Genomic DNA, 19,331 nt, shown 5'->3' with positions numbered 1-19,331 from the left:
CTCTGGGTGAGCTGCGTCTCCTCGTTCGCTGGCGGGACAGAACTCTCGCCAGCAACGAGGAGAAGGTGAGAGCATACAGGAGGGCAAGTAGGGCTATCCTCCGGACCTACAACCGGAGGAGAACGGTGAGGTCTCTCCAGAGGAGATGGAGTGACCTCGTGAGGAGGACCCCACGACGCCTGCAGGCCATAAGGGATTGTAAGTACAGTACATTACTGTAGATTACTGTACTTTAAGTTACTGTAGTTACAGGTACAGTACATTATAGCAGGGGCTGCTGTAGCAGCAGGTATCCGGTCTATACAGCACTGTACAGTATTTGTGGTAAACAAATGGTTAAACAAGGACCAAACATTAACCCGGGTCAAAAGGTCAATTTGTTTTTTTGCGTCGACCTAGATGGTGCGGCTTTTGAAATTGGTTGACACCAGTTACTGTAGGTTGACATGGTCGTTAAGTTGACATGGAAAAAGATCGACATGCGTTTTACAAAAACAATTGTTATTTTTTTAAACTTGTGTATATACAGTAGTTCTTTACAATCCACGTGGTCTACGATTGTGCAGTGTACAGTATCATGCAGTGTACAGTATATGCAATGTATCACAGTGTATCGTGCTGCGTAATTGCAGCGTGTCATGCAGTGTACATTCAGTATATGGTATTGTGCAGTGAGTGTAATGCATAGTGAATCACATCGTGCAGCAGAGCCGGCCTTAGGCATAGGCAAACTACAGTAGGCAAATGCCTAGGGCATTTGCTATGCTTAGGGGCACCAGCAGCTTCTGCTGATTAAAATGATATGCGGCATGCCTATATTTTGCGTGACTGCGGCTGTATCTGTATCTGGCTAGGGCCAGCACTGTCGTGCAGTGTACTGTATACACATGTGGTAATTGCAGTTTTTTGTGTAGTGTACATTGTATCATATTTTGCAGGGAAATGTGCAGTTTGTCATATCACGCAGTGCATACACTATGCAGTCGTGCAGTGCATTGTGTGGTTTAATTGCAGTGTGTCGTGCAGTGTGCAGAAATTTGTGTTTCAGATAGTACAGTGTTCTAAGGGATGTTACTTTGGCAGAAATTATTCTAAGGGATGTTACAGTGGCCTAATGTGTTCTGACGTGCATTACTCTTGCATAATGTGTTATAAGGTTCATGACTGTGGCAGATCTCTACTTTGTGACGTAATGTGGATATACTACTGCACTACTGTGACGTACAGTACAGTAACGTGAATAAGGTGCTCTACTGTGTGACACAACGTGAATCAAGGACAGTACTGTGACGTGAATACGGTGCTCTACTGTGTGACACAACGTGAATCAAGGACAGTACTGTGACGTGAATAAACTGCACTACTGTGACATGACGTGAATAAGATGAATTCAGGTGAGTACTGCATCATCTGTCATGAAATCAATTTGTAATGTAATGAACAGTACTGAGATGGTTAAGGGTGGGAGGGCTGCATGCTGATGTGTGTCATAATGTTTATAAGGGCAATGCTTATGTGTGTTACAATGTCTATAAAGGTAGTGTTCTGTCTAATACCCTGGACCTACTGTACTGTAGCGATACTGTAAGTGTACTGTATGTCACATTTAGAAATGTGCCCCTTAAGTTTTGAAGACAGTACAGTACACTATGCCCTCCTGAGTGATTAGGTGCAGGGTACTAGAATGAACAATTCCATTTATTGTGTTGTCATAAAGATGCTGTCAATGTTGAATTTCATTGGCTGTACAGTATGCTGCCATTATACTGTATATATATTTTTACAGGGCTGGTAGCACGACGGCACAGGAGGCGGGACAGGCGCCGCCAAGCTGGTAAGTATTGTCAAATACAGTAGTGTACAGTACATAGTGATTTCTTTAGTCCCAACCCCCTGTCCTGACCATCACAGATAACTCGCTGCAATCCGTTAATGTTAAGAATGTCTGTTTACAAAACTAAATGTAAATATTAAACACAAAGTATAAATAACATTGTAGATAGCTGAATACCCGTGCTTCGCTACGGGATGAGGATGGTAAATTCCAGTGATAGTTGTTTGTTAATTTACGTTTGTTGGCGATCTAGTATATACAGTAGTACTGTATACTTTAAGCATACTGTATCTTGCTTCTCTGATGCAGATTGTTTATTGGCCGGACCCCTTTTTGGTCCTGGATACTGTACAGTACATGTTTCAAATTGACAGCTTCACTTACAGTACTGTTATTTTTTTTCCCACAGTACCACCACCACCACCACCACCACCACCACCTGCTGCGCTGCCAGGTATTGTGTAACGAGAATTCTGGTGCTACTGTCATCGTTGTTACACTACTGTACATGTGTCCTGGATACTGTACAGTACATGTTTCCAATTGACAGCTTCACTTACAGTACTGTTATTTTTTTTCCCACAGTACCAACACCACCACCACCACCTGCTGCGCTGCCAGGTATTGTGTAACGAGAATTCTGGTGTGACTGTCATCGTTACACTACTGTACATGTGTCCTGGATACTGTACAGTACATGTTTCCAATTGACAGCTTCACTTACAGTACTGTTATTTTTTTTCCCACAGTACCAACACCACCACCACCACCACCACCACCACCTGCTGCAGTACTGCCAGGTATTGTGTAACGAGAATTCTGGTGTGACTGTCATTGTTACACTACTGTACATGTGTCCTGGATACTGTACAGTACATGTTTCCAATTGACAGCTTCACTTACAGTACTGTTATTTTTTTTCCCACAGTACCAACAACACCACCACCACCACCACCACCACCTGCTGCGCTGCCAGGTATTGTGTAACGAGAATTCTGGTGCTACTGTCATCGTTGTTACACTACTGTACATGTGTCCTGGATACTGTACAGTACATGTTTCCAATTGACAGCTTCACTTACAGTACTGTTATTTTTTTTCCCACAGTACCAACAACACCACCACCACCACCACCACCACCTGCTGCGCTGCCAGGTATTGTGTAACGAGAATTCTGGTGCTACTGTCATCGTTGTTACACTACTGTACATGTGTCCTGGATACTGTACAGTACATGTTTCCAATTGACAGCTTCACTTACAGTACTGTTATTTTTTTTCCCACAGTACCAACAACACCACCACCACCACCACCACCACCACCACCTGCTGCGCTGCCAGGTATTGTGTAACGAGAATTCTGGTGTGACTGTCATCGTTACACTACTGTACATGTGTCCTGGATACTGTAGAGTACATGTTACAAATTGACAGCTTCACTTACAGCACTGTTGTTTTTTCTCACAGTACCACCACCACCACCACCACCAACACCGTCTGACCAGCAGAGCTCTGGAAGTGGTAATCATTATTTTTGTTACAGACACACTAGTTTCCTACAGTATTACTGTAATTTTTTTATTTTACAATACTTGTTATCTTGTACACACAGACCGCCTCGTTATTGATACCGAGGAGGAGGAGGAGGAGGAAATGGGGGAGCCTTCAGGCCAGCCTGGTAAGAATTGTAATCTACTGTACAGTACTCTACATTCTACATTCATTGATTTATTAACAGTACCAATGGCTTGGGTTTGCGTGACCAGTGGTCAGGATTCCAGCAGTCAAGTGACCGACAGCGGTATCCTGATTGCAGAAATCCCATTGACTTTTCTTTTTGTTTTTTTTATATTCAACACAGATGTCACTTACCTGTACGTGGACTCTGAGCCGGAGGAGTATAGTAAGTACAGTAGGATTTTCTCAAGCCCATTCTTAAAAGTATTGACCAAGTCCACTTTTATTACTTTTCAGGCAGGGAATTCCAAACATGTACTGTACAGTATTTCCCTCACTGTGAAGACCCCTTTTCGCCTCTGTGTGCGAAATCGCCTCTCCTCCAACACGAGTTAAATACAGGCACAGTACAGTACTGTATGTCCCCTACCACTGGACAGTCATTCTGCTCCTACTGTATTATGAATATATCTCTGCCTCCTGTAGCACTGTACTACTGTGCAATTTTGTAGTAACTGTACTCTACTGTATTTTGTTTATAATATTTTTTTATTTTCCACTCAGTAATTATTGACAGTGATGAGGAAGGGGAGAAAAAGCCCTCTCCCCAACTTGGTAAGTAAACTAAAGTATTGTACTGTACTGTACATTGTGTTAAACCAATGGGTTGGGTTTGCATGACCAGCAGTCAGGATTCTAGCGGTTAGGTGTAAAGTAGTGTATTTCCTGGAATGAACCTTTTTTTTCTCATTAATGTTTTTTCATAGTTCCTACACTGGAACAGGCCGCCGAGGAGGAGGAGGATGATGAATACGATGAGGCGGCATTTAGTGGTAAGAATTATCACTGACATTGATTTGATTCCACCAGAGTAGCACTTTTCATCAGATTTTTCTGGAAAATGCGTAGAAATCGGATAAAAATTGCACAAATCGGAATAGTGGATGGGGGACTTTAGATGATTGTTTTTGTTTGAACTGGTGATATTGCCCATACAGTAGCAACCAATCACATTCCACATTAACATTTATCTACAGTAGTTACACTTACAGACGATAATGCAGTACAGTAGGTAATATTTGTAATTGTCAGAGAAGTATCTTCATATACTGTAGTTAGAATTCTCATATTTGCTATACAGGAGCAAACCGCTTCATCAGTGAGGTTCCTGCTTCCAGTGTAATAGGTTGTGGTTTCTAATCCTGGGTGTGATACTTGTAAAATGTGTATATTCAGTATAATAAAGAGGGTGTGACTTGTAAGGTGCGTGGACCAGTGAGGAAGTCTGCCACTAAAAAGACAGCGACAGCTATCAATTAACTTAATTCAATGGTGTCACAGAATAGGAGGAGAGGTTCCCCTCCTTCAGAGCTGGAGCCCGGCGGCAGATGACTCCGTTGCCTCCCAGAGTTCTGCCTCTGTGGATAACATCACCTGTTCTAAAAAAAACTCCCATCTTACTAAATCTCTCTCTCTCTCTCTCTCTCTCTCGCTCTCTCTCTCTCTCTCCCCCCATGTCACTGTCTCTCCATTCATCTCTCTCTCTAGATACTGTCAGTGATGAATTTCCCATTAGGCATGAGAGGCACGTACTGTACCTAGGGGCGGCATCTGTTTGGGGGCCGCAGTTGGATGCTTACAGTATGCTGATACTGTCATCCCAAAAATTACCACTACAGTAACTGCTAAATATTTTAAGTGTACTGTACAATATGCACATACAGTACAGTACTGTACAGTATGCATAATTCAAAGCAAAAAAGAGTTGGTACCTTAGTCTAGTCATAATCACCGGCATACGGGCCACTCACAAATTTTCTGATGGTCTCGGTGGGGTCCCTTGGAATCACCATGCCTGTCACAAGCATACCTTTTTTTACCCACCTGTCACTAGGCCTGGACACTAGTTTACTATTACTATACTTTTTACTGTATACTGTATCTTATAATATTCTTCTCTTTTACCCACAGACGACGAGCCAGAATACCATTTTGGTAAATAAATATACTGTACAGTAGCAATAGTTGGTACTGCAATTACAGTATTTTTTTTCTCCAACATTACTTTAAGTCCAACTGATATGACTAACTGTATTTTATCTTTTTACAGTCCGTCGCCAACCAGTGGAGGAGACACCTGGTAATAAAATAGAAATACATAATGCACTGTACTGTATTCTAACTTACTGTAACATGTATAACACTGAGCTGATCATCTTCACACCCTCTGACATAACCTTACAGTACAAACTGTACTTTCTCTCCTTTTTCACCCTCTTCACTACACAAATGCATGCTGCGTTTCCTGACTACTGATATAATAGTGTGTAGAGCGTAGCGAGGCACCGTGCCCACCGCGTGGCGAGCTAAGCAAGCATGCAAGGGGCTGCTTTCCGCTCGCCGCCCCTGTCGGGATTGTGTGGTCGGGATTCCGGCGTCTGTATTTTGACTGCCGGGATCCCGTCCTGCGGGATTACGTACTGATCTCCAGTCTGAGCCTGCCCTAGGCATAGGCATAATTGCCAAATGCCTAGGGGCACAAGCAGCTTCTGCTGATTAATATGATATGCAGCATGCCTACAGTATATTCTGTGCATACAAAATGCATTACTAATGTGCAGCATTATGTGTATACAGTACTTTGTTGTGTAACATATACTGTAGCAAGGGCACTACTGTGTGGTCTAATGTGAACAAAGAGCAATATGATGTGATGCAATGTGAATAAGTGGGAATACTTTGAGGAGTAATGTGGTACTATCATATGATGTAACGAGAATAAGAGACACTATTGCATGATATGTTGTGAATAAAGTTGCAGTACTGTGTGGCGTCATTTCAGATTGGGGAATTACTGTGTGACCATGCCCCTTCCCAGCAAGAACATGCACCGTTTTGGGATGCACACCGAATGTGCACACTGTTGCTATTTTAAACATACAGTACAGTAAGTTGGAGGAGCACCAAAATGAGGACTGCTATGGTTGAGGGGTGATGGTGCTGGGAAAGGGGTACAGGCTCAGAGGCGGAAATAGCATCTGTGCAAGGGGGCAGCATCCAAAAACTTGACTAGGGAATCATATTATTTATGGCTGGCTCTGAGTACAGTCCACTATTATGGATAGTACTCCCTACAACACCACCTACAGTACTGTAACCCTCTTTTTTCTGAAGCGGTCATGAAATGTCATGACTGCTAATACATACAGTAAATGTCTACAGTATTTGTACTGTGGTGTTTTATTCCTTTGACAATTTGTTTATGACCTATTGAAGCTAAACTCTTGTACAGTACTTTATATTTTGAATACCAGCAATACAGTATAATACTGTACCTACAGTATACAGTAATAATTGTTTACTATTTGAATGTGACTAAATGTTTTTTTTTCTCCAATATAGTGCCAATGATTTATGGGGGCCCCAGACAGGGGCAAGATAGGTGGGCTGGCCCAGAAGGGGGCAGGCAGCAGCCCACTTATACAAGAGGTAAACTAAAGCAATGTTTAAATTACCTCGACAGCATACAGTAGTGTTTGATTTACTGTACTGACAATACAGTACTGTACATTGTAAATAACAAGATTGTCTAATATAGAGTAAAGTACTGTATTGCCATTACTACACTGTAAAGTATTCAGTATTTGTTTTGTAATACTGTCCTTTTTTTCCCACAGAACAGTTGCAGCGTGCCATCCAGCTCCTGCGGGTGGTGGTCCACCTCTTAGTGGACCACTTTTTTAATTTTTTATTACGATTAGTTTAATTTTATTTAATAAAAATTTTTGTTATTGTACTCCATTGTATAGTATCTTTTTCTACTGTATAAGATAGGCATACTGTACACCATACAATTATCTGGCAGATAATCTGCAAGATCTGGCTGTTTGTAATGAAATTCTCTCCTAATTTAGCTGTGGTGTACAGTACCTCCTGAGTGTGCTGGGGTGCTTTCTGGACAGTTTGGGCTGATTTGGAGCAAGTTTGGTCGGCCATCTGGCCGACATGTGCTGTCGACTGTTTGGCAAACATGTGTTTTCACTCCAGCATGTGTGTGTCAGGCATTTTGTGTGTGTCAGGCATTTTGTGTGTGTCAGCCATTGCTGTGTGGTTCCACAAATGTTAGCGTGTCAAAGTGCTGACCACTGATACCACTATTTCACTTTGGACCGCATGCCTTTTGTGGAACCACACAGCCCAGCATGACTTATTGCTGGGCTGTGTGGTTCCACAAATGTTAGCGTGTCAAAGTGCTGACCACTGATACCACTATTTCACTTTGGACCGCATGCCTTTTGTGGAACCACACAGCCCAGCATGACTTATTGCTGGGCTGTGTGGTTCCACAAATGTTAGCGTGTCAAAGTGCTGACCACTGACACCACTATTTCACTTTGTACCGCATGCCTTTTGTGGAACCACACAGCCCAGCATGACTTATTGCTGGGCTGTGTGGTTCCACAAATTTTCTTGGAAAACAAATGAACATGAGTGTCTTTACTTTAATACTTTTTTTTTTTTTCCCCACAGATATCTATATACACAAGAAAAGAATATAACGAATAACAAACTACTTTTTTGTTTTAATTAACTTTCAAACTTTATTTAAAAAAAACACCTTTTTTTTCTTCAATAAACTTTTAAAAATAGAAGTTTCCTGTGGTTTTTATTAAAATATGAAATGCAAGATGCCTAACCAAGTTGTTTTACATACAGTATACCACTCTTAATTGAATTCCCATCATACAGTAGTACTAATTTATACAGTACAGGAAGTTGGGAATACAAACATTGGAAACCACGTCATGTTTATTTTAAGAAACACTTTATTTACGGACAAAATCATTTGGAACATGTAACATCACACATACTGTACGGTACTTTAATCAAAAGGTAACAGCACAAATACAGTAACAATATCAACTTTAACATTTTTATAATTTATTTTTTTGTGGTGGTGGTGCGGGGTGATGGTTTTTGTACTTTATTTTTAGGTTTTGCTTTTTTGAATTATTTTTCGTTTTTGTCTTTTGCTTTTTAACACTGTCGCATACGGACACCAGAATAGAGGACTGACAACAGCAGCCCCTGGATGGAAACGCAGCCCAAGGCCCCAGATGGACACAGCACAATGGACTCGGCTGCTACTGGATAGATACAGCAGCGCCCAAAAAATCAACAGGAATGAAAAGGGGCAACTTGTACCAGGCCCTTACATTACCAGGAATGTGGTGAGCCAAGTTCATGCACTCCCCTTTGAGTAACCGAGCTGCTCCAAGTGGATTCAGCACAGTGCATGCAGCCCCAGAAAATGTACAGGTCATACAGGTACATTGACACAATTTTTTAGCTTCAGCTGTGTGAAGCTGATGTGCTGAAGCTAGGAGGTAGGTAATGATCTGGTTTCATCATAGTGGAGCTTCCAAGTCATTTTCCTCTTCGTTCTCAGCGCAGCGTTTATGGTATCCCTTATCTTCCTCTTTTCTGGATCACCAATCCTCACGCGGCGTTCACACCTAGCCATGATGTCATGTACCAGATTTTTGGGCAGCGGAAGTTTGCCCTTGGAACCATCAAAGTTCACACGATTGGCCCACGTCAAGTATTTGTCGTACTGTACATGGTGCTGGAACAGAGAATATGCATATTTCTGAATATGTCCATTTGAAGCTCTGTACAGATGGTCGTCCAGGGAAGTTGAGATGACAGCCAGGGCAATATTGTTCAGAGAGCCTCCGAATGTATTGAGAAGTGGCCTGTGAGCAGGTGTGCTGGTCATCATTGGTGTTCCTGGCAACAGCACACTTGAATCCAGGCCTCTGCGGTCGTCTAGCCCTCTGCGGTACTCCAGGCCTCCTCTGCGGTCGTCCAGGCCTCCTCTGCGGTCGTCCAGGCCTCCTCTGCGGTCGTCCAGGCCTCCTCTGCGGTCGTCCAGGCCTCCTCTGCGGTCCTCCAGGTTTCCTCTGCGGTCCTCCAGGTCTCTTCTGCGGTCCTCCAGGTCTCTTCTGCGGTCCTCCAGGCCTCCTCTGCGGTCGTCCAAGTCGCTGACTTCGTCCAGTCCGCTGCTGTGGTCCAGGCCTCTGCGGTCCTCCAGGGCTCCTCTACGGTCGTCCAGGCCTCCTCTGCGGTCCTCCAGGTTTCCTCTGCGGTCGTCCAAGCCGCTGACTGCGTCCAGTCCGCTGCTGTGGTCCAGGCCTCTGCGGTCCTCCAGGGCTCCTCTACGGTCGTCCAGGCCTCCTCTGCGGTCCTCCAGGTTTCCTCTGCGGTCCTCCAGGTCTCTTCTGCGGTCCTCCAGGTCTCTTCTGCGGTCCTCCAGGCCTCCTCTGCGGTCGTCCAAGTCGCTGACTTCGTCCAGTCCGCTGCTGTGGTCCAGGCCTCTGCGGTCCTCCAGGGCTCCTCTACGGTCGTCCAGGCCTCCTCTGCGGTCCTCCAGGTTTCCTCTGCGGTCGTCCAAGCCGCTGACTGCGTCCAGTCCGCTGCTGTGGTCCAGGCCTCTGCGGTCCTCCAGGCCTCCTCTACGGTCGTCCAGGCCTCCTCTACGGTCGTCCAGGCCTCCTCTACGGTCGTCCAGGTTTCCTCTGCGGTCCTCCAGGTCTCTTCTGCGGTCCTCCAGGCCTCCTCTGCGGTCATCCAAGTCGCTGACTTCGTCCAGTCCGCTGCTGTGGTCCAGGCCTCTGCGGTCCTCCAGGCCTCCTCTACGGTCGTCCAGGCCTCCTCTACGGTCGTCCAGGCCTCCTCTACGGTCGTCCAGGCCTCCTCTACGGTCGTCCAGGTTTCCTCTACGGTCCTCCAGGTCTCTTCTGCGGTCCTCCAGGCCTCCTCTGCGGTCATCCAAGTCGCTGACTTCGTCCAGTCCGCTGCTGTGGTCCAGGCCTCTGCGGTCCTCCAGGCCTCCTCTATGGTCGTCCAGGCCTCCTCTACGGTCGTCCAGGCCTCCTCTACGGTCGTCCAGGTTTCCTCTACGGTCCTCCAGGTCTCTTCTGCGGTCCTCCAGGCCTCCTCTGCGGTCATCCAAGTCGCTGACTTCGTCCAGTCCGCTGCTGTGGTCAAGGCCTCTGCGGTCCTCCAGGCCTCCTCTACGGTCGTCCAGGCCTCCTCTGCGGTCCTCCAGGTTTCCTCTGCGGTCCTCCAGGCCTCCTCTGCGGTCCTCCAGGCCTCCTCTGCGGTCCTCCAGGCCTCGGTCGTCCAGGCCGCTGACTTGAACCGCTTGGTGGTGTGTTGCAATTATGGTGCGGCAAACTCCAACTTGCCATTCTTCCCTCGTTTGTTCAATGACTTTCTTCATGGCTTCTACCATCTGTTCCTTTATGCCTTCTTTAAGGCCAGCCACATCGGTCTGCAGCTGATTGACCTGTCCACCAACTTCTGACTCCATATTGGTCACCTTACTGAGTTGCTCCTTTAGTAAAACAGGACAGGTACACTGGCAGTCCTGCACTTTGGTGTTCACATCTGTGAAATGCAACCTTCTTCGTGGTGAATGTGTCATGTCTTCTTGTCCAGGGGTGGCTACATGGTCCAAAAAAGAAGCTTCCTGATGCAGCGTGTTTGTCACGTCCTCTAGCACCGGTATTTCCAGATTCATTGGCTGAACACTGTGATCAGCAGGAGATGGAACAATTACATCATTTGCCACACCACATATCAGCTCCAACTTATTATTCTTTGCCTTGGCATTTTTTCGTGGTTTCACCACATTTTCTTTCTGAGCCGCCTTGGCAGTTTTCTTCTTCTTTTGTGGGACTACTGCAGCAAGTTTCTGTGCCACTGATGGGTGGGTTTTGGCACTCCCGTAAAATCTGGTAGTCTGCATTCTTTGTCTTTTGTCTAAAAATATAAGAATCACAATAAGAAAACATGTAAAGCACAGCATGCTAAAAATAGCAAACAACTGTACATTTTCAAATAAAGTGCACAACAGTAAAGTGCAAATACTGTACAGTATTATACTTTTTTCCCTGTGCCTCCCAACATGAACCTCTGCAGGAGGGACAGAATGCTCTGTTACGGACTTCAGTTTAAATATACAGTATGATTACCATCACCTGTGCGAACAACTATACTGTACAGTAGTTACTGTATTTGATAAGATAGGTGTTTCACCACAAGTGATAGCAATCATTCAGTACTACTGCACATAGTACACGGGGATAAGCGAGGTCTATGTACTGTACATTACGTTATACCGAGCTGGATCGCTTAGCAACCTGACAAAATGGCCACCGACCGTGAACTCCCAGCACGTGGCAGCGCTTGGATATGGAGTGAGATACAGTATGGTACAGTCCAGGGGGCAATGCTGAAGGAGCGTCACAATCCCCTAGCTCAATTACCAGAGCCATCTTAACAGCAGTGTGGGCCCCTGGACACAGCAATGCACTGGGGCCCCTACCCACTCACCAGCGGAAGGGGTGGGGGGAGCTATCAGCGGCAGCTTTGATGCTTCGCGGGGGATAGGGGGGGTTCTATCTTTCGCTCAGTATGTACAGTAGGACCTGGAGAAATAATTTCTGCTAATTATTCCTTTACTGCACAGATGGGGCAGGAAGGAGAACACTAAACTGTAGAAGGGGGCATTGTGCTGAATGAAGGGGCCCTGGTACATGACTTCCAGGGTGGTAGGGGGTGTTTAATACACAGGGGAGGAGTGGATAATGGAGTGGGCTTAATATTCATCATTTTCCGGGGGTCAGGGCAGCGTGCTTTACTGCAGATACAGTATATCCAGTTCCTGGAAATACTGTAGATTTCTTAGCTCTAATGGGGAAAAAAAAAACTAGAGTCCCACCTGTCAGGAGGTACTGGGGACATACTGGGGACACCTGTCAGGACGTACTGGGGACTTGGGGATCAGACTTTAGAAGCCAGAGCAATCCACCGACAAAAATATAAAACTGCATATTACAGTAGGAGTGTGGAGCTGGAGCAGGGAACAGCTGCTTGAAGGCTGATATCTCTGGTTCTGGGCATAGTAGAGGCAAGCTGCCAGTGTCCACTGAAAGGGGGGAGTCACAGCTTTTGGAGTATACCCTCCGAAAAACTCTAAGGCAAAAAGAAACCTAGATATCTGGCTGTGAAAAACAATTAACAGGTTTGGATGGGGACCACTGCTTTGAAGCCTGCTATCTCTGGTTCCCCAGGGCCGATTTTCAAAAATCTGGTACCCCTGGAAAGAGGGGACCCTCAGCTATCAGACTAGGTCCCTTTTACTCCTGGGCCCTTGGGCAAGAGCCCATTGAGCCCATATGAAAAGACGGCCCTGTCAATTTCACAGTCCAGGGGGCAATGCTGAAGGAGCGTCACAATCCCCTAGCTCAATTACACTGGGATAAGCGAGGTCTATGCACATTACGGTATACCGAGCTGGATCGCTTAGCAACCTGACAAAATGGCCGCCGACCGTGAACTCCCAGCACGTGGCAGCGCTCGGATATGTAGTGAGATACAGTATGGCATACATTTCACAGTCCAGGGGGCAATGCTGAAGGAGCGTCACAATCCCCTAGCTCAATTACACTGGGATAAGCGAGGTCTATGCACATTACGGTATACCGAGCTGGATCGCTTAGCAACCTGACAAAATGGCCGCCGACCGTGAACTCCCAGCACGTGGCAGCGCTCGGATATGTAGTGAGATACAGTATGGCATACATTTCACAGTCCATGGGGCAATGCTGAAGGAGCGTCACAATCCCCTAGCTCAATTACACTGGGATAAGCGAGGTCTATGCACATTACGGTATACCGAGCTGGATCGCTTAGCAACCTGACAAAATGGCCGCCGACCGTGAACTCCCAGCACGTGGCAGCGCTCGGATATGTAGTGAGATACAGTATGGCATACATTTCACAGTCCAGGGGGCAATGCTGAAGGAGCGTCACAATCCCCTAGCTCAATTACACTGGGATAAGCGAGGTCTATGCACATTACGGTATACCGAGCTGGATCGCTTAGCAACCTGACAAAATGGCCGCCGACCGTGAACTCCCAGCACGTGGCAGCGCTCAAATATGGAGTGAGAGATGGTATACATTTTAAAATACACCGGGATAAGTTGTACAGGCCAGGGAGCAATGCACTGGGACATTCATCATTTACGTATATAAATAATTGTAAACCGTAAATGAAAGAATTACCGGTCAAATACTGTATGACGAAACTGTGTCAATGAGCTGGAACACGTGAGCCTAGCAGAAGTTTTCGAAGGCAGAAACAGAGAGCAAATTATGAGGAGATTTCTGAAAGGTCGGAGAAGATCCAGACAGCAAGTCTGCCTACGAGGAAACAGCTTTGCAAAGTGGGTAGCGGGCGGTGACTGAGACGCTCTTTTATTCACATTCAAAAGTACAGTATGCTCTGTGATTGGTGTAAGGATGAATGCGCCTATATTGGCACCAATCACAGCGGTAAGAATTCCTTTTGTGTGAATGTGAATAAAAGAGCGTCTCAGTCACCGCCCCGCTACCCACTTTGCAAAGCTGTTTCCTCGTAAGCAGACTTGCTGTGTGGATCTTCTCCGACCTTTCAGAAATCTCCTCATAATTTGCTCTCTGTTTCTGCCTTCGAAAACTTCTGCTAGGCTCACGTGTTCCAGCTCATTGACACAGTTTCGTCATACAGTATTTGACCGGTAATTCTTTCATTTACGGTTTACAATTATTTATATACGTAAATGATGAATGTCCCTGTGCATTGCTCCCTGGCCTGTACAACTTATCCCGGTGTATTTTAAAATGTATACCATCTCTCACTCCATATTTGAGCGCTGCCACGTGCTGGGAGTTCACGGTCTGCGGCCATTTTGTCAGGTTGCTAAGCGATCCAGCTCGGTATACCGTAATGTGCATAGACCTCGCTTATCCCAGTGTAATTGAGCTAGGGGATTGTGACGCTCCTTCAGCATTGCCCCCTGGACTGTGAAATGTATGCCATACTGTATCTCACTACATATCCGAGCGCTGCCACGTGCTGGGAGTTCACGGTCGGCGGCCATTTTGTCAGGTTGCTAAGCGATCCAGCTCGGTATACCGTAATGTGCATAGACCTCGCTTATCCCAGTGTAATTGAGCTAGGGGATTGTGACGCTCCTTCAGCATTGCCCCCTGGACTGTGAAATGTATGCCATACTGTATCTCACTACATATCCGAGCGCTGCCACGTGCTGGGAGTTCACGGTCGGCGGCCATTTTGTCAGGTTGCTAAGCGATCCAGCTCGGTATACCGTAATGTGCATAGACCTCGCTTATCCCAGTGTAATTGAGCTAGGGGATTGTGACGCTCCTTCAGCATTGCCCCCTGGACTGTGAAATGTATGCCATACTGTATCTCACTACATATCCGAGCGCTGCCACGTGCTGGGAGTTCACGGTCGGCGGCCATTTTGTCAGGTTGCTAAGCGATCCAGCTCGGTATACCGTAATGTGCATAGACCTCGCTTATCCCAGTGTAATTGAGCTAGGGGATTGTGACGCTCCTTCAGCATTGCCCCCTGGACTGTGAAATGTATGCCATACTGTATCTCACTACATATCCGAGCGCTGCCACGTGCTGGGAGTTCATGGTCGGCGGCCATTTTGTCAGGTTGCTAAGCGATCCAGCTCGGTATACCGTAATGTGCATAGACCTCGCTTATCCCAGTGTAATTGAGCTAGGGGATTGTGACGCTCCTTCAGCATTGCCCCCTGGACTGTGAAATGTATGCCATACTGTACAGTATCTCACTACATATCCGAGCACTGCCACGTGCTGGGAGTTCACGGTCGGCGGCCATTTTGTCAGGTTGCTAAGCGATCCAGCTCGGTATACCGTAATGTGCATAGACCTCGCTTATCCCAGTGTAATTGAGCTAGGGGATTGTGACGCTCCTTCAGCATTGCCCCCTGGACTGTGAAATGTATGCCATACTGTATCTCACTACATATCCGAGCGCTGCCACGTGCTGGGGGTTCACGGTCGGTGGCCATTTTTAGTGTGCATAGAACTCGCTTATCCACATAGGCCCCTGTGTTTTTAACTACTACATAGAGATGCACATTTCTAGGCCTACAGTATTTAATATACAGTAAGCAGCATTGTTGTTAGGCAATAATTGAAGAATTTACATACAGTACTGACATGTACTGTATGTAATGCTTGTACATCATGTCAGTCGACCCTTATGCTGTACACTACTGTAAGTCTCAAAGGGCCCATGCACTTCCAAGGAGGGTTATTTACTGTACTGTATCTGTTTCATACCGGAAACTAATTGCAGTCCATAACACTGAAGTGGTATTTTCAGTACTGTACAGTATACAATACTTAAATTTGAACATCAGGTACTGGATAGTAAACATGTACAGTATTAACTTCTATCATAAAACTCATGCATTTTCAGATGTGTAAATTTTAGACTACAGTATTCACAAATGTTTTCTCTCCATACAGGAATTATAGTTGGACAACATGCCAGTAACTATCAACAAAACGATGAGCAAGATAATCGCCAACATGAAAAAAGAAAATAAAACCATCAAAGAGATCCATGCATGGCTCAAGGAAAGTGGCATTATAGTCACTTTAGAAACGGTGCGCTATCATGCATTCGAGAGAACAACGCCCAGATTTGTATTTCCTACAAAATGCACATGGTACGTACTGTACACTACTGTAATGTTTAAATGACTTGCTTTATACCATAAACAATTTTTTTGAAATTAAATAAAAACTTCATCAATTGTAACTGTGATTGTGCTGTTCATGAATTCATATTTTTCATACTGTATTGTACTGTAGGAGAGTGCAACAAATTGTGGAGGAACTAACTCGTGAGGATGATGAGCGTACTGCTCTGCAAATAAAACGAATTCTCCATTCCAAGTATGACCTGGACATATCGGCCACCAGCATCAGAAGGATGCGACGGAAAATGGGATGGACCTTTGGCGCAACAAGGTAAAATACTGAAAGCAGTATAAACCATACAGTAAATGCACTGTTAATAATCCCTTGATACGTGATATAATAATGCCATAAATCATTATACAGAGTGTGTACTTTATACTATATACAGTATGTGTGTGTGTACAGTATATACTGTATATATTCTATCCCAAAAGAGATACCTACTGTATAGGCACTCAGAGACAGCAATGAAGCATTGCCGGCTTACTGTATTGTGATGATTACATACTGTATACTGTGTGTGTGTGTGTGTGTGTGTGTTTGTGTGTATGTACAGTATGTATACAGTATACTGTATATATTACTCTGTATGTACCTTAATGTACTGTATGTACAGTTTAATGTATACAGTACTGTAGGTATATAATACAGTATACTGCACATACAGTCTACTGTATATACAGTAATCTGTAAATCTGTAATTTCATAACTGTATCTGATTTCATTATTTTTGGCTCTTCACAGGATATCTCCAATGATAAGAGATGTGAATAAAGAAAAGAGAGTGGAACAGGCACGGCGATGGATTGAGAGTGGTGAAACATTTGATGATGTCATTTTCACAGATGAATCGTCTGTTGCCCTTGAGCGGTTCTCCAGAATGTCATTCAGGAAACGTAACCATATCTCTTTAAAACCACGCCCAAAGCATCCATTGAAAGTCCATGTATGGGGAGGCATATCACGATTAGGAGCTGGTCCCCTATTATTTTTCGAAGGTACAGTACTATACTTTATTCTGTGCCTGTGTTCTGTAAAAATACATGCTGTACTGTAGAGTACGTGTAACTGCACAATAAAAGTAGTTGCTTATTAATGAACAACATTTTTTGATTTCTGTAGGAATCATGGATAAGAAATTTTTCCAAGAAACAATAGTAGAGGAATGTATGGTACCATTTGTGAATAAATATTACCCAACTCACCATAGGATATTCCAAGACAATGATCCTAAACACTCCGCCTCAGCCAAATTTATGGAAGAGAAAGGTATGAATTGGGAACGCACACCACCAGAGTGAGTATTCTTTCAACAGTGTACAAGTAAAATTTTGGATAGCACTCTAGTACTGTAAAAAAAAATTTTGTTTAATAAACAGTACAATATTGTATGTTTAATTTTCTCTATTTACTGTAATGTAATTAATTTTTTCTATACGCTTTTTTTTAATTTTTATATAGATCACCAGACATGAACCCAATCGAATTAGTGTGGGCTCAATTGAAGAGGTACGTTAGGAGTGTTGCAAAGCCAACAACAAAACAGCAACTGGTGGATGGGATAAAGAAATTTTGGCTAGAAGTACTCACACCTGAACATTGTAATAATTATATAAATCACCTGTATAAAGTATTACCTGTTGTAGTCGAAAGAAATGGTCAAGCCACAAATATGTAGTTCTGTACTGTATTTTCTGTTTAAAATTTTAAATTGGTGCATTATTAAAAAAAATTATAAAATTGCCTTTGTCTGATTATTGCATAAACTAATGTAGAATATTATACAGTAGTAATGTTATTGATGTGTATGAACAGTTATTTTCAGTTTTATAAGTCCTGAATAAGAGTACTGTACATTTTGATCAGTGCAGTACATGGAATCGGATGTTGTAATACTTTTTTTTTACATTAATATTGATGTTTTTCCAATAAATATTCAATTTTACAGTATGGTACGGTACAGTACATGAGGGTACCTGTACAGTATGATACGTCATTATGGGGGAGAAATACTGTATCCACTAAATGTACAGTAAAATGTTTTTTTCTTATTACAAACACACAAATGCATCTCAGATGGAAATATGCTATACACAGCAGACAGCTTATGGTGACAGAACTTCCCTACTGTATCCCCACCCATAGTCGTGGTATATTTTAGATTGCCTAATGAGACACTCCTGCAGCATTGCCAATGATTCATGTAAAACCTGTGTGCAAACAGTATCTGTATTGAATGCAAAGTACAGTAAGAGTACAGTATACAGTATTATCAGAGCCAAACCTGACCAACATGATGCCCTAGGCTAGATTTTGGCTGATGCCCTCTTGCACAGATGCTACGTAGTTCCGCCTCTAACCCTGCACCCCTTTCCCAGCACCATCACCCATTTTGGCGCTCCTACCCCCTATAATCTAAATAAGAACAATGTGCACATTTAGTGCCAGCCCAAAACAGTGTACAGTATGTTCTTGCTGGGAAGGGGCATGGTAACACAATAATACCCGAAGATGAAATGACACAACACAGTACTGCAACTTTATTCACATTATATCATGCAGTGGTGTCTCTTATTCTCATGACATCATATCATAGTACCACATTACTCCTAACAGTAATGCCCCTTATTCACATTACACCCCACCACATTCATCTTTATTTACATTAGACCACAGGTACTCAAACTCAGTCCTCAGGACCCCACACAGTGCAGGTTTTGCAGGTCTCACAGAATCACAAGTGAAAAAATTAGCTCCACCTACTGTATGGACCTTCTAAAATGTGTCAGTTAGTAATGAATACTGTACATCTGTGCACTTGCTGGTTTACCTGCAAAACATGCACTGTGTGGGGTCCTGAGGACCAAGTTTGAGAACCACTGCATTAGACCATGCAGTAGTGCCCTTTCCTTATGTTACACCAGAAAATATTGTAGTACACCTTATACACATACAGTACAGTAATGCCACACATTAGTAATGCATTTCATATTTAAATTTTCTGATTTAATTTCATAGAGCCGCATTCACTCACAGAATATAGGCATGTACTGTAGCATCTCATTTTATTCCGCAGAAGCTGATTATTCCCGTTTGGCTAGTTTGCCGCCTCTGTACAGTATATTACAATAGAAAAAAGTTATAGTGTCAGTGAAAA

At 44.2% G+C, this 19,331-nt stretch overlaps 1 protein-coding gene across 2 annotated transcripts; it reads left to right on the top strand.

The window, feature by feature from the left end:
- The first annotated feature begins 15,930 nt into the window (after positions 1–15,930).
- Positions 15,931–17,752, top strand: LOC134956935 (uncharacterized). 2 transcript variants are annotated; one of them, XM_063938778.1, is made up of 5 exons: positions 15,931–16,140; positions 16,286–16,444; positions 16,919–17,172; positions 17,297–17,443; positions 17,636–17,752. In XM_063938778.1, the coding sequence occupies exons 1-5, from the start codon at positions 15,956–15,958 to the stop codon at positions 17,647–17,649; spliced, it is 759 nt and encodes a 252-aa protein (XP_063794848.1). In that variant the 5' UTR covers positions 15,931–15,955; the 3' UTR covers positions 17,650–17,752. The 2 variants fall into 2 exon arrangements, with proteins under 2 accessions (XP_063794848.1, XP_063794847.1); XM_063938777.1 differs by lacking the exon at positions 17,636–17,752 and having other exon boundaries at positions 17,297–17,475.
- The last annotated feature ends 1,579 nt before the right edge of the window (positions 17,753–19,331 follow it).

Source organism: Pseudophryne corroboree, chromosome 9 (assembly GCF_028390025.1).
Source record: "Pseudophryne corroboree isolate aPseCor3 chromosome 9, aPseCor3.hap2, whole genome shotgun sequence".
Lineage (NCBI taxonomy): Eukaryota > Metazoa > Chordata > Amphibia > Anura > Myobatrachidae > Pseudophryne > Pseudophryne corroboree.
The sequence above is the reverse complement of the archived record's forward strand: the minus strand, read 5'-3'. Positions and strand labels throughout refer to the sequence as shown.

What these genes read in the sequence shown, in the direction of transcription:
- LOC134956935 (XM_063938777.1), top strand. Translation starts at nt 15,956, where the DNA reads ATGCCAGTAACTATCAACAAAACGATGAGCAAGATAATCGCCAACATG. An exon ending in TGGACCTTTGGCGCAACAAG is followed by an intron (nt 16,445 to 16,918) that starts GTAAAATACTGA and finishes GGCTCTTCACAG; the next exon opens with GATATCTCCAATGATAAGAG. An exon ending in TCCCCTATTATTTTTCGAAG is followed by an intron (nt 17,173 to 17,296) that starts GTACAGTACTAT and finishes TGATTTCTGTAG; the next exon opens with GAATCATGGATAAGAAATTT.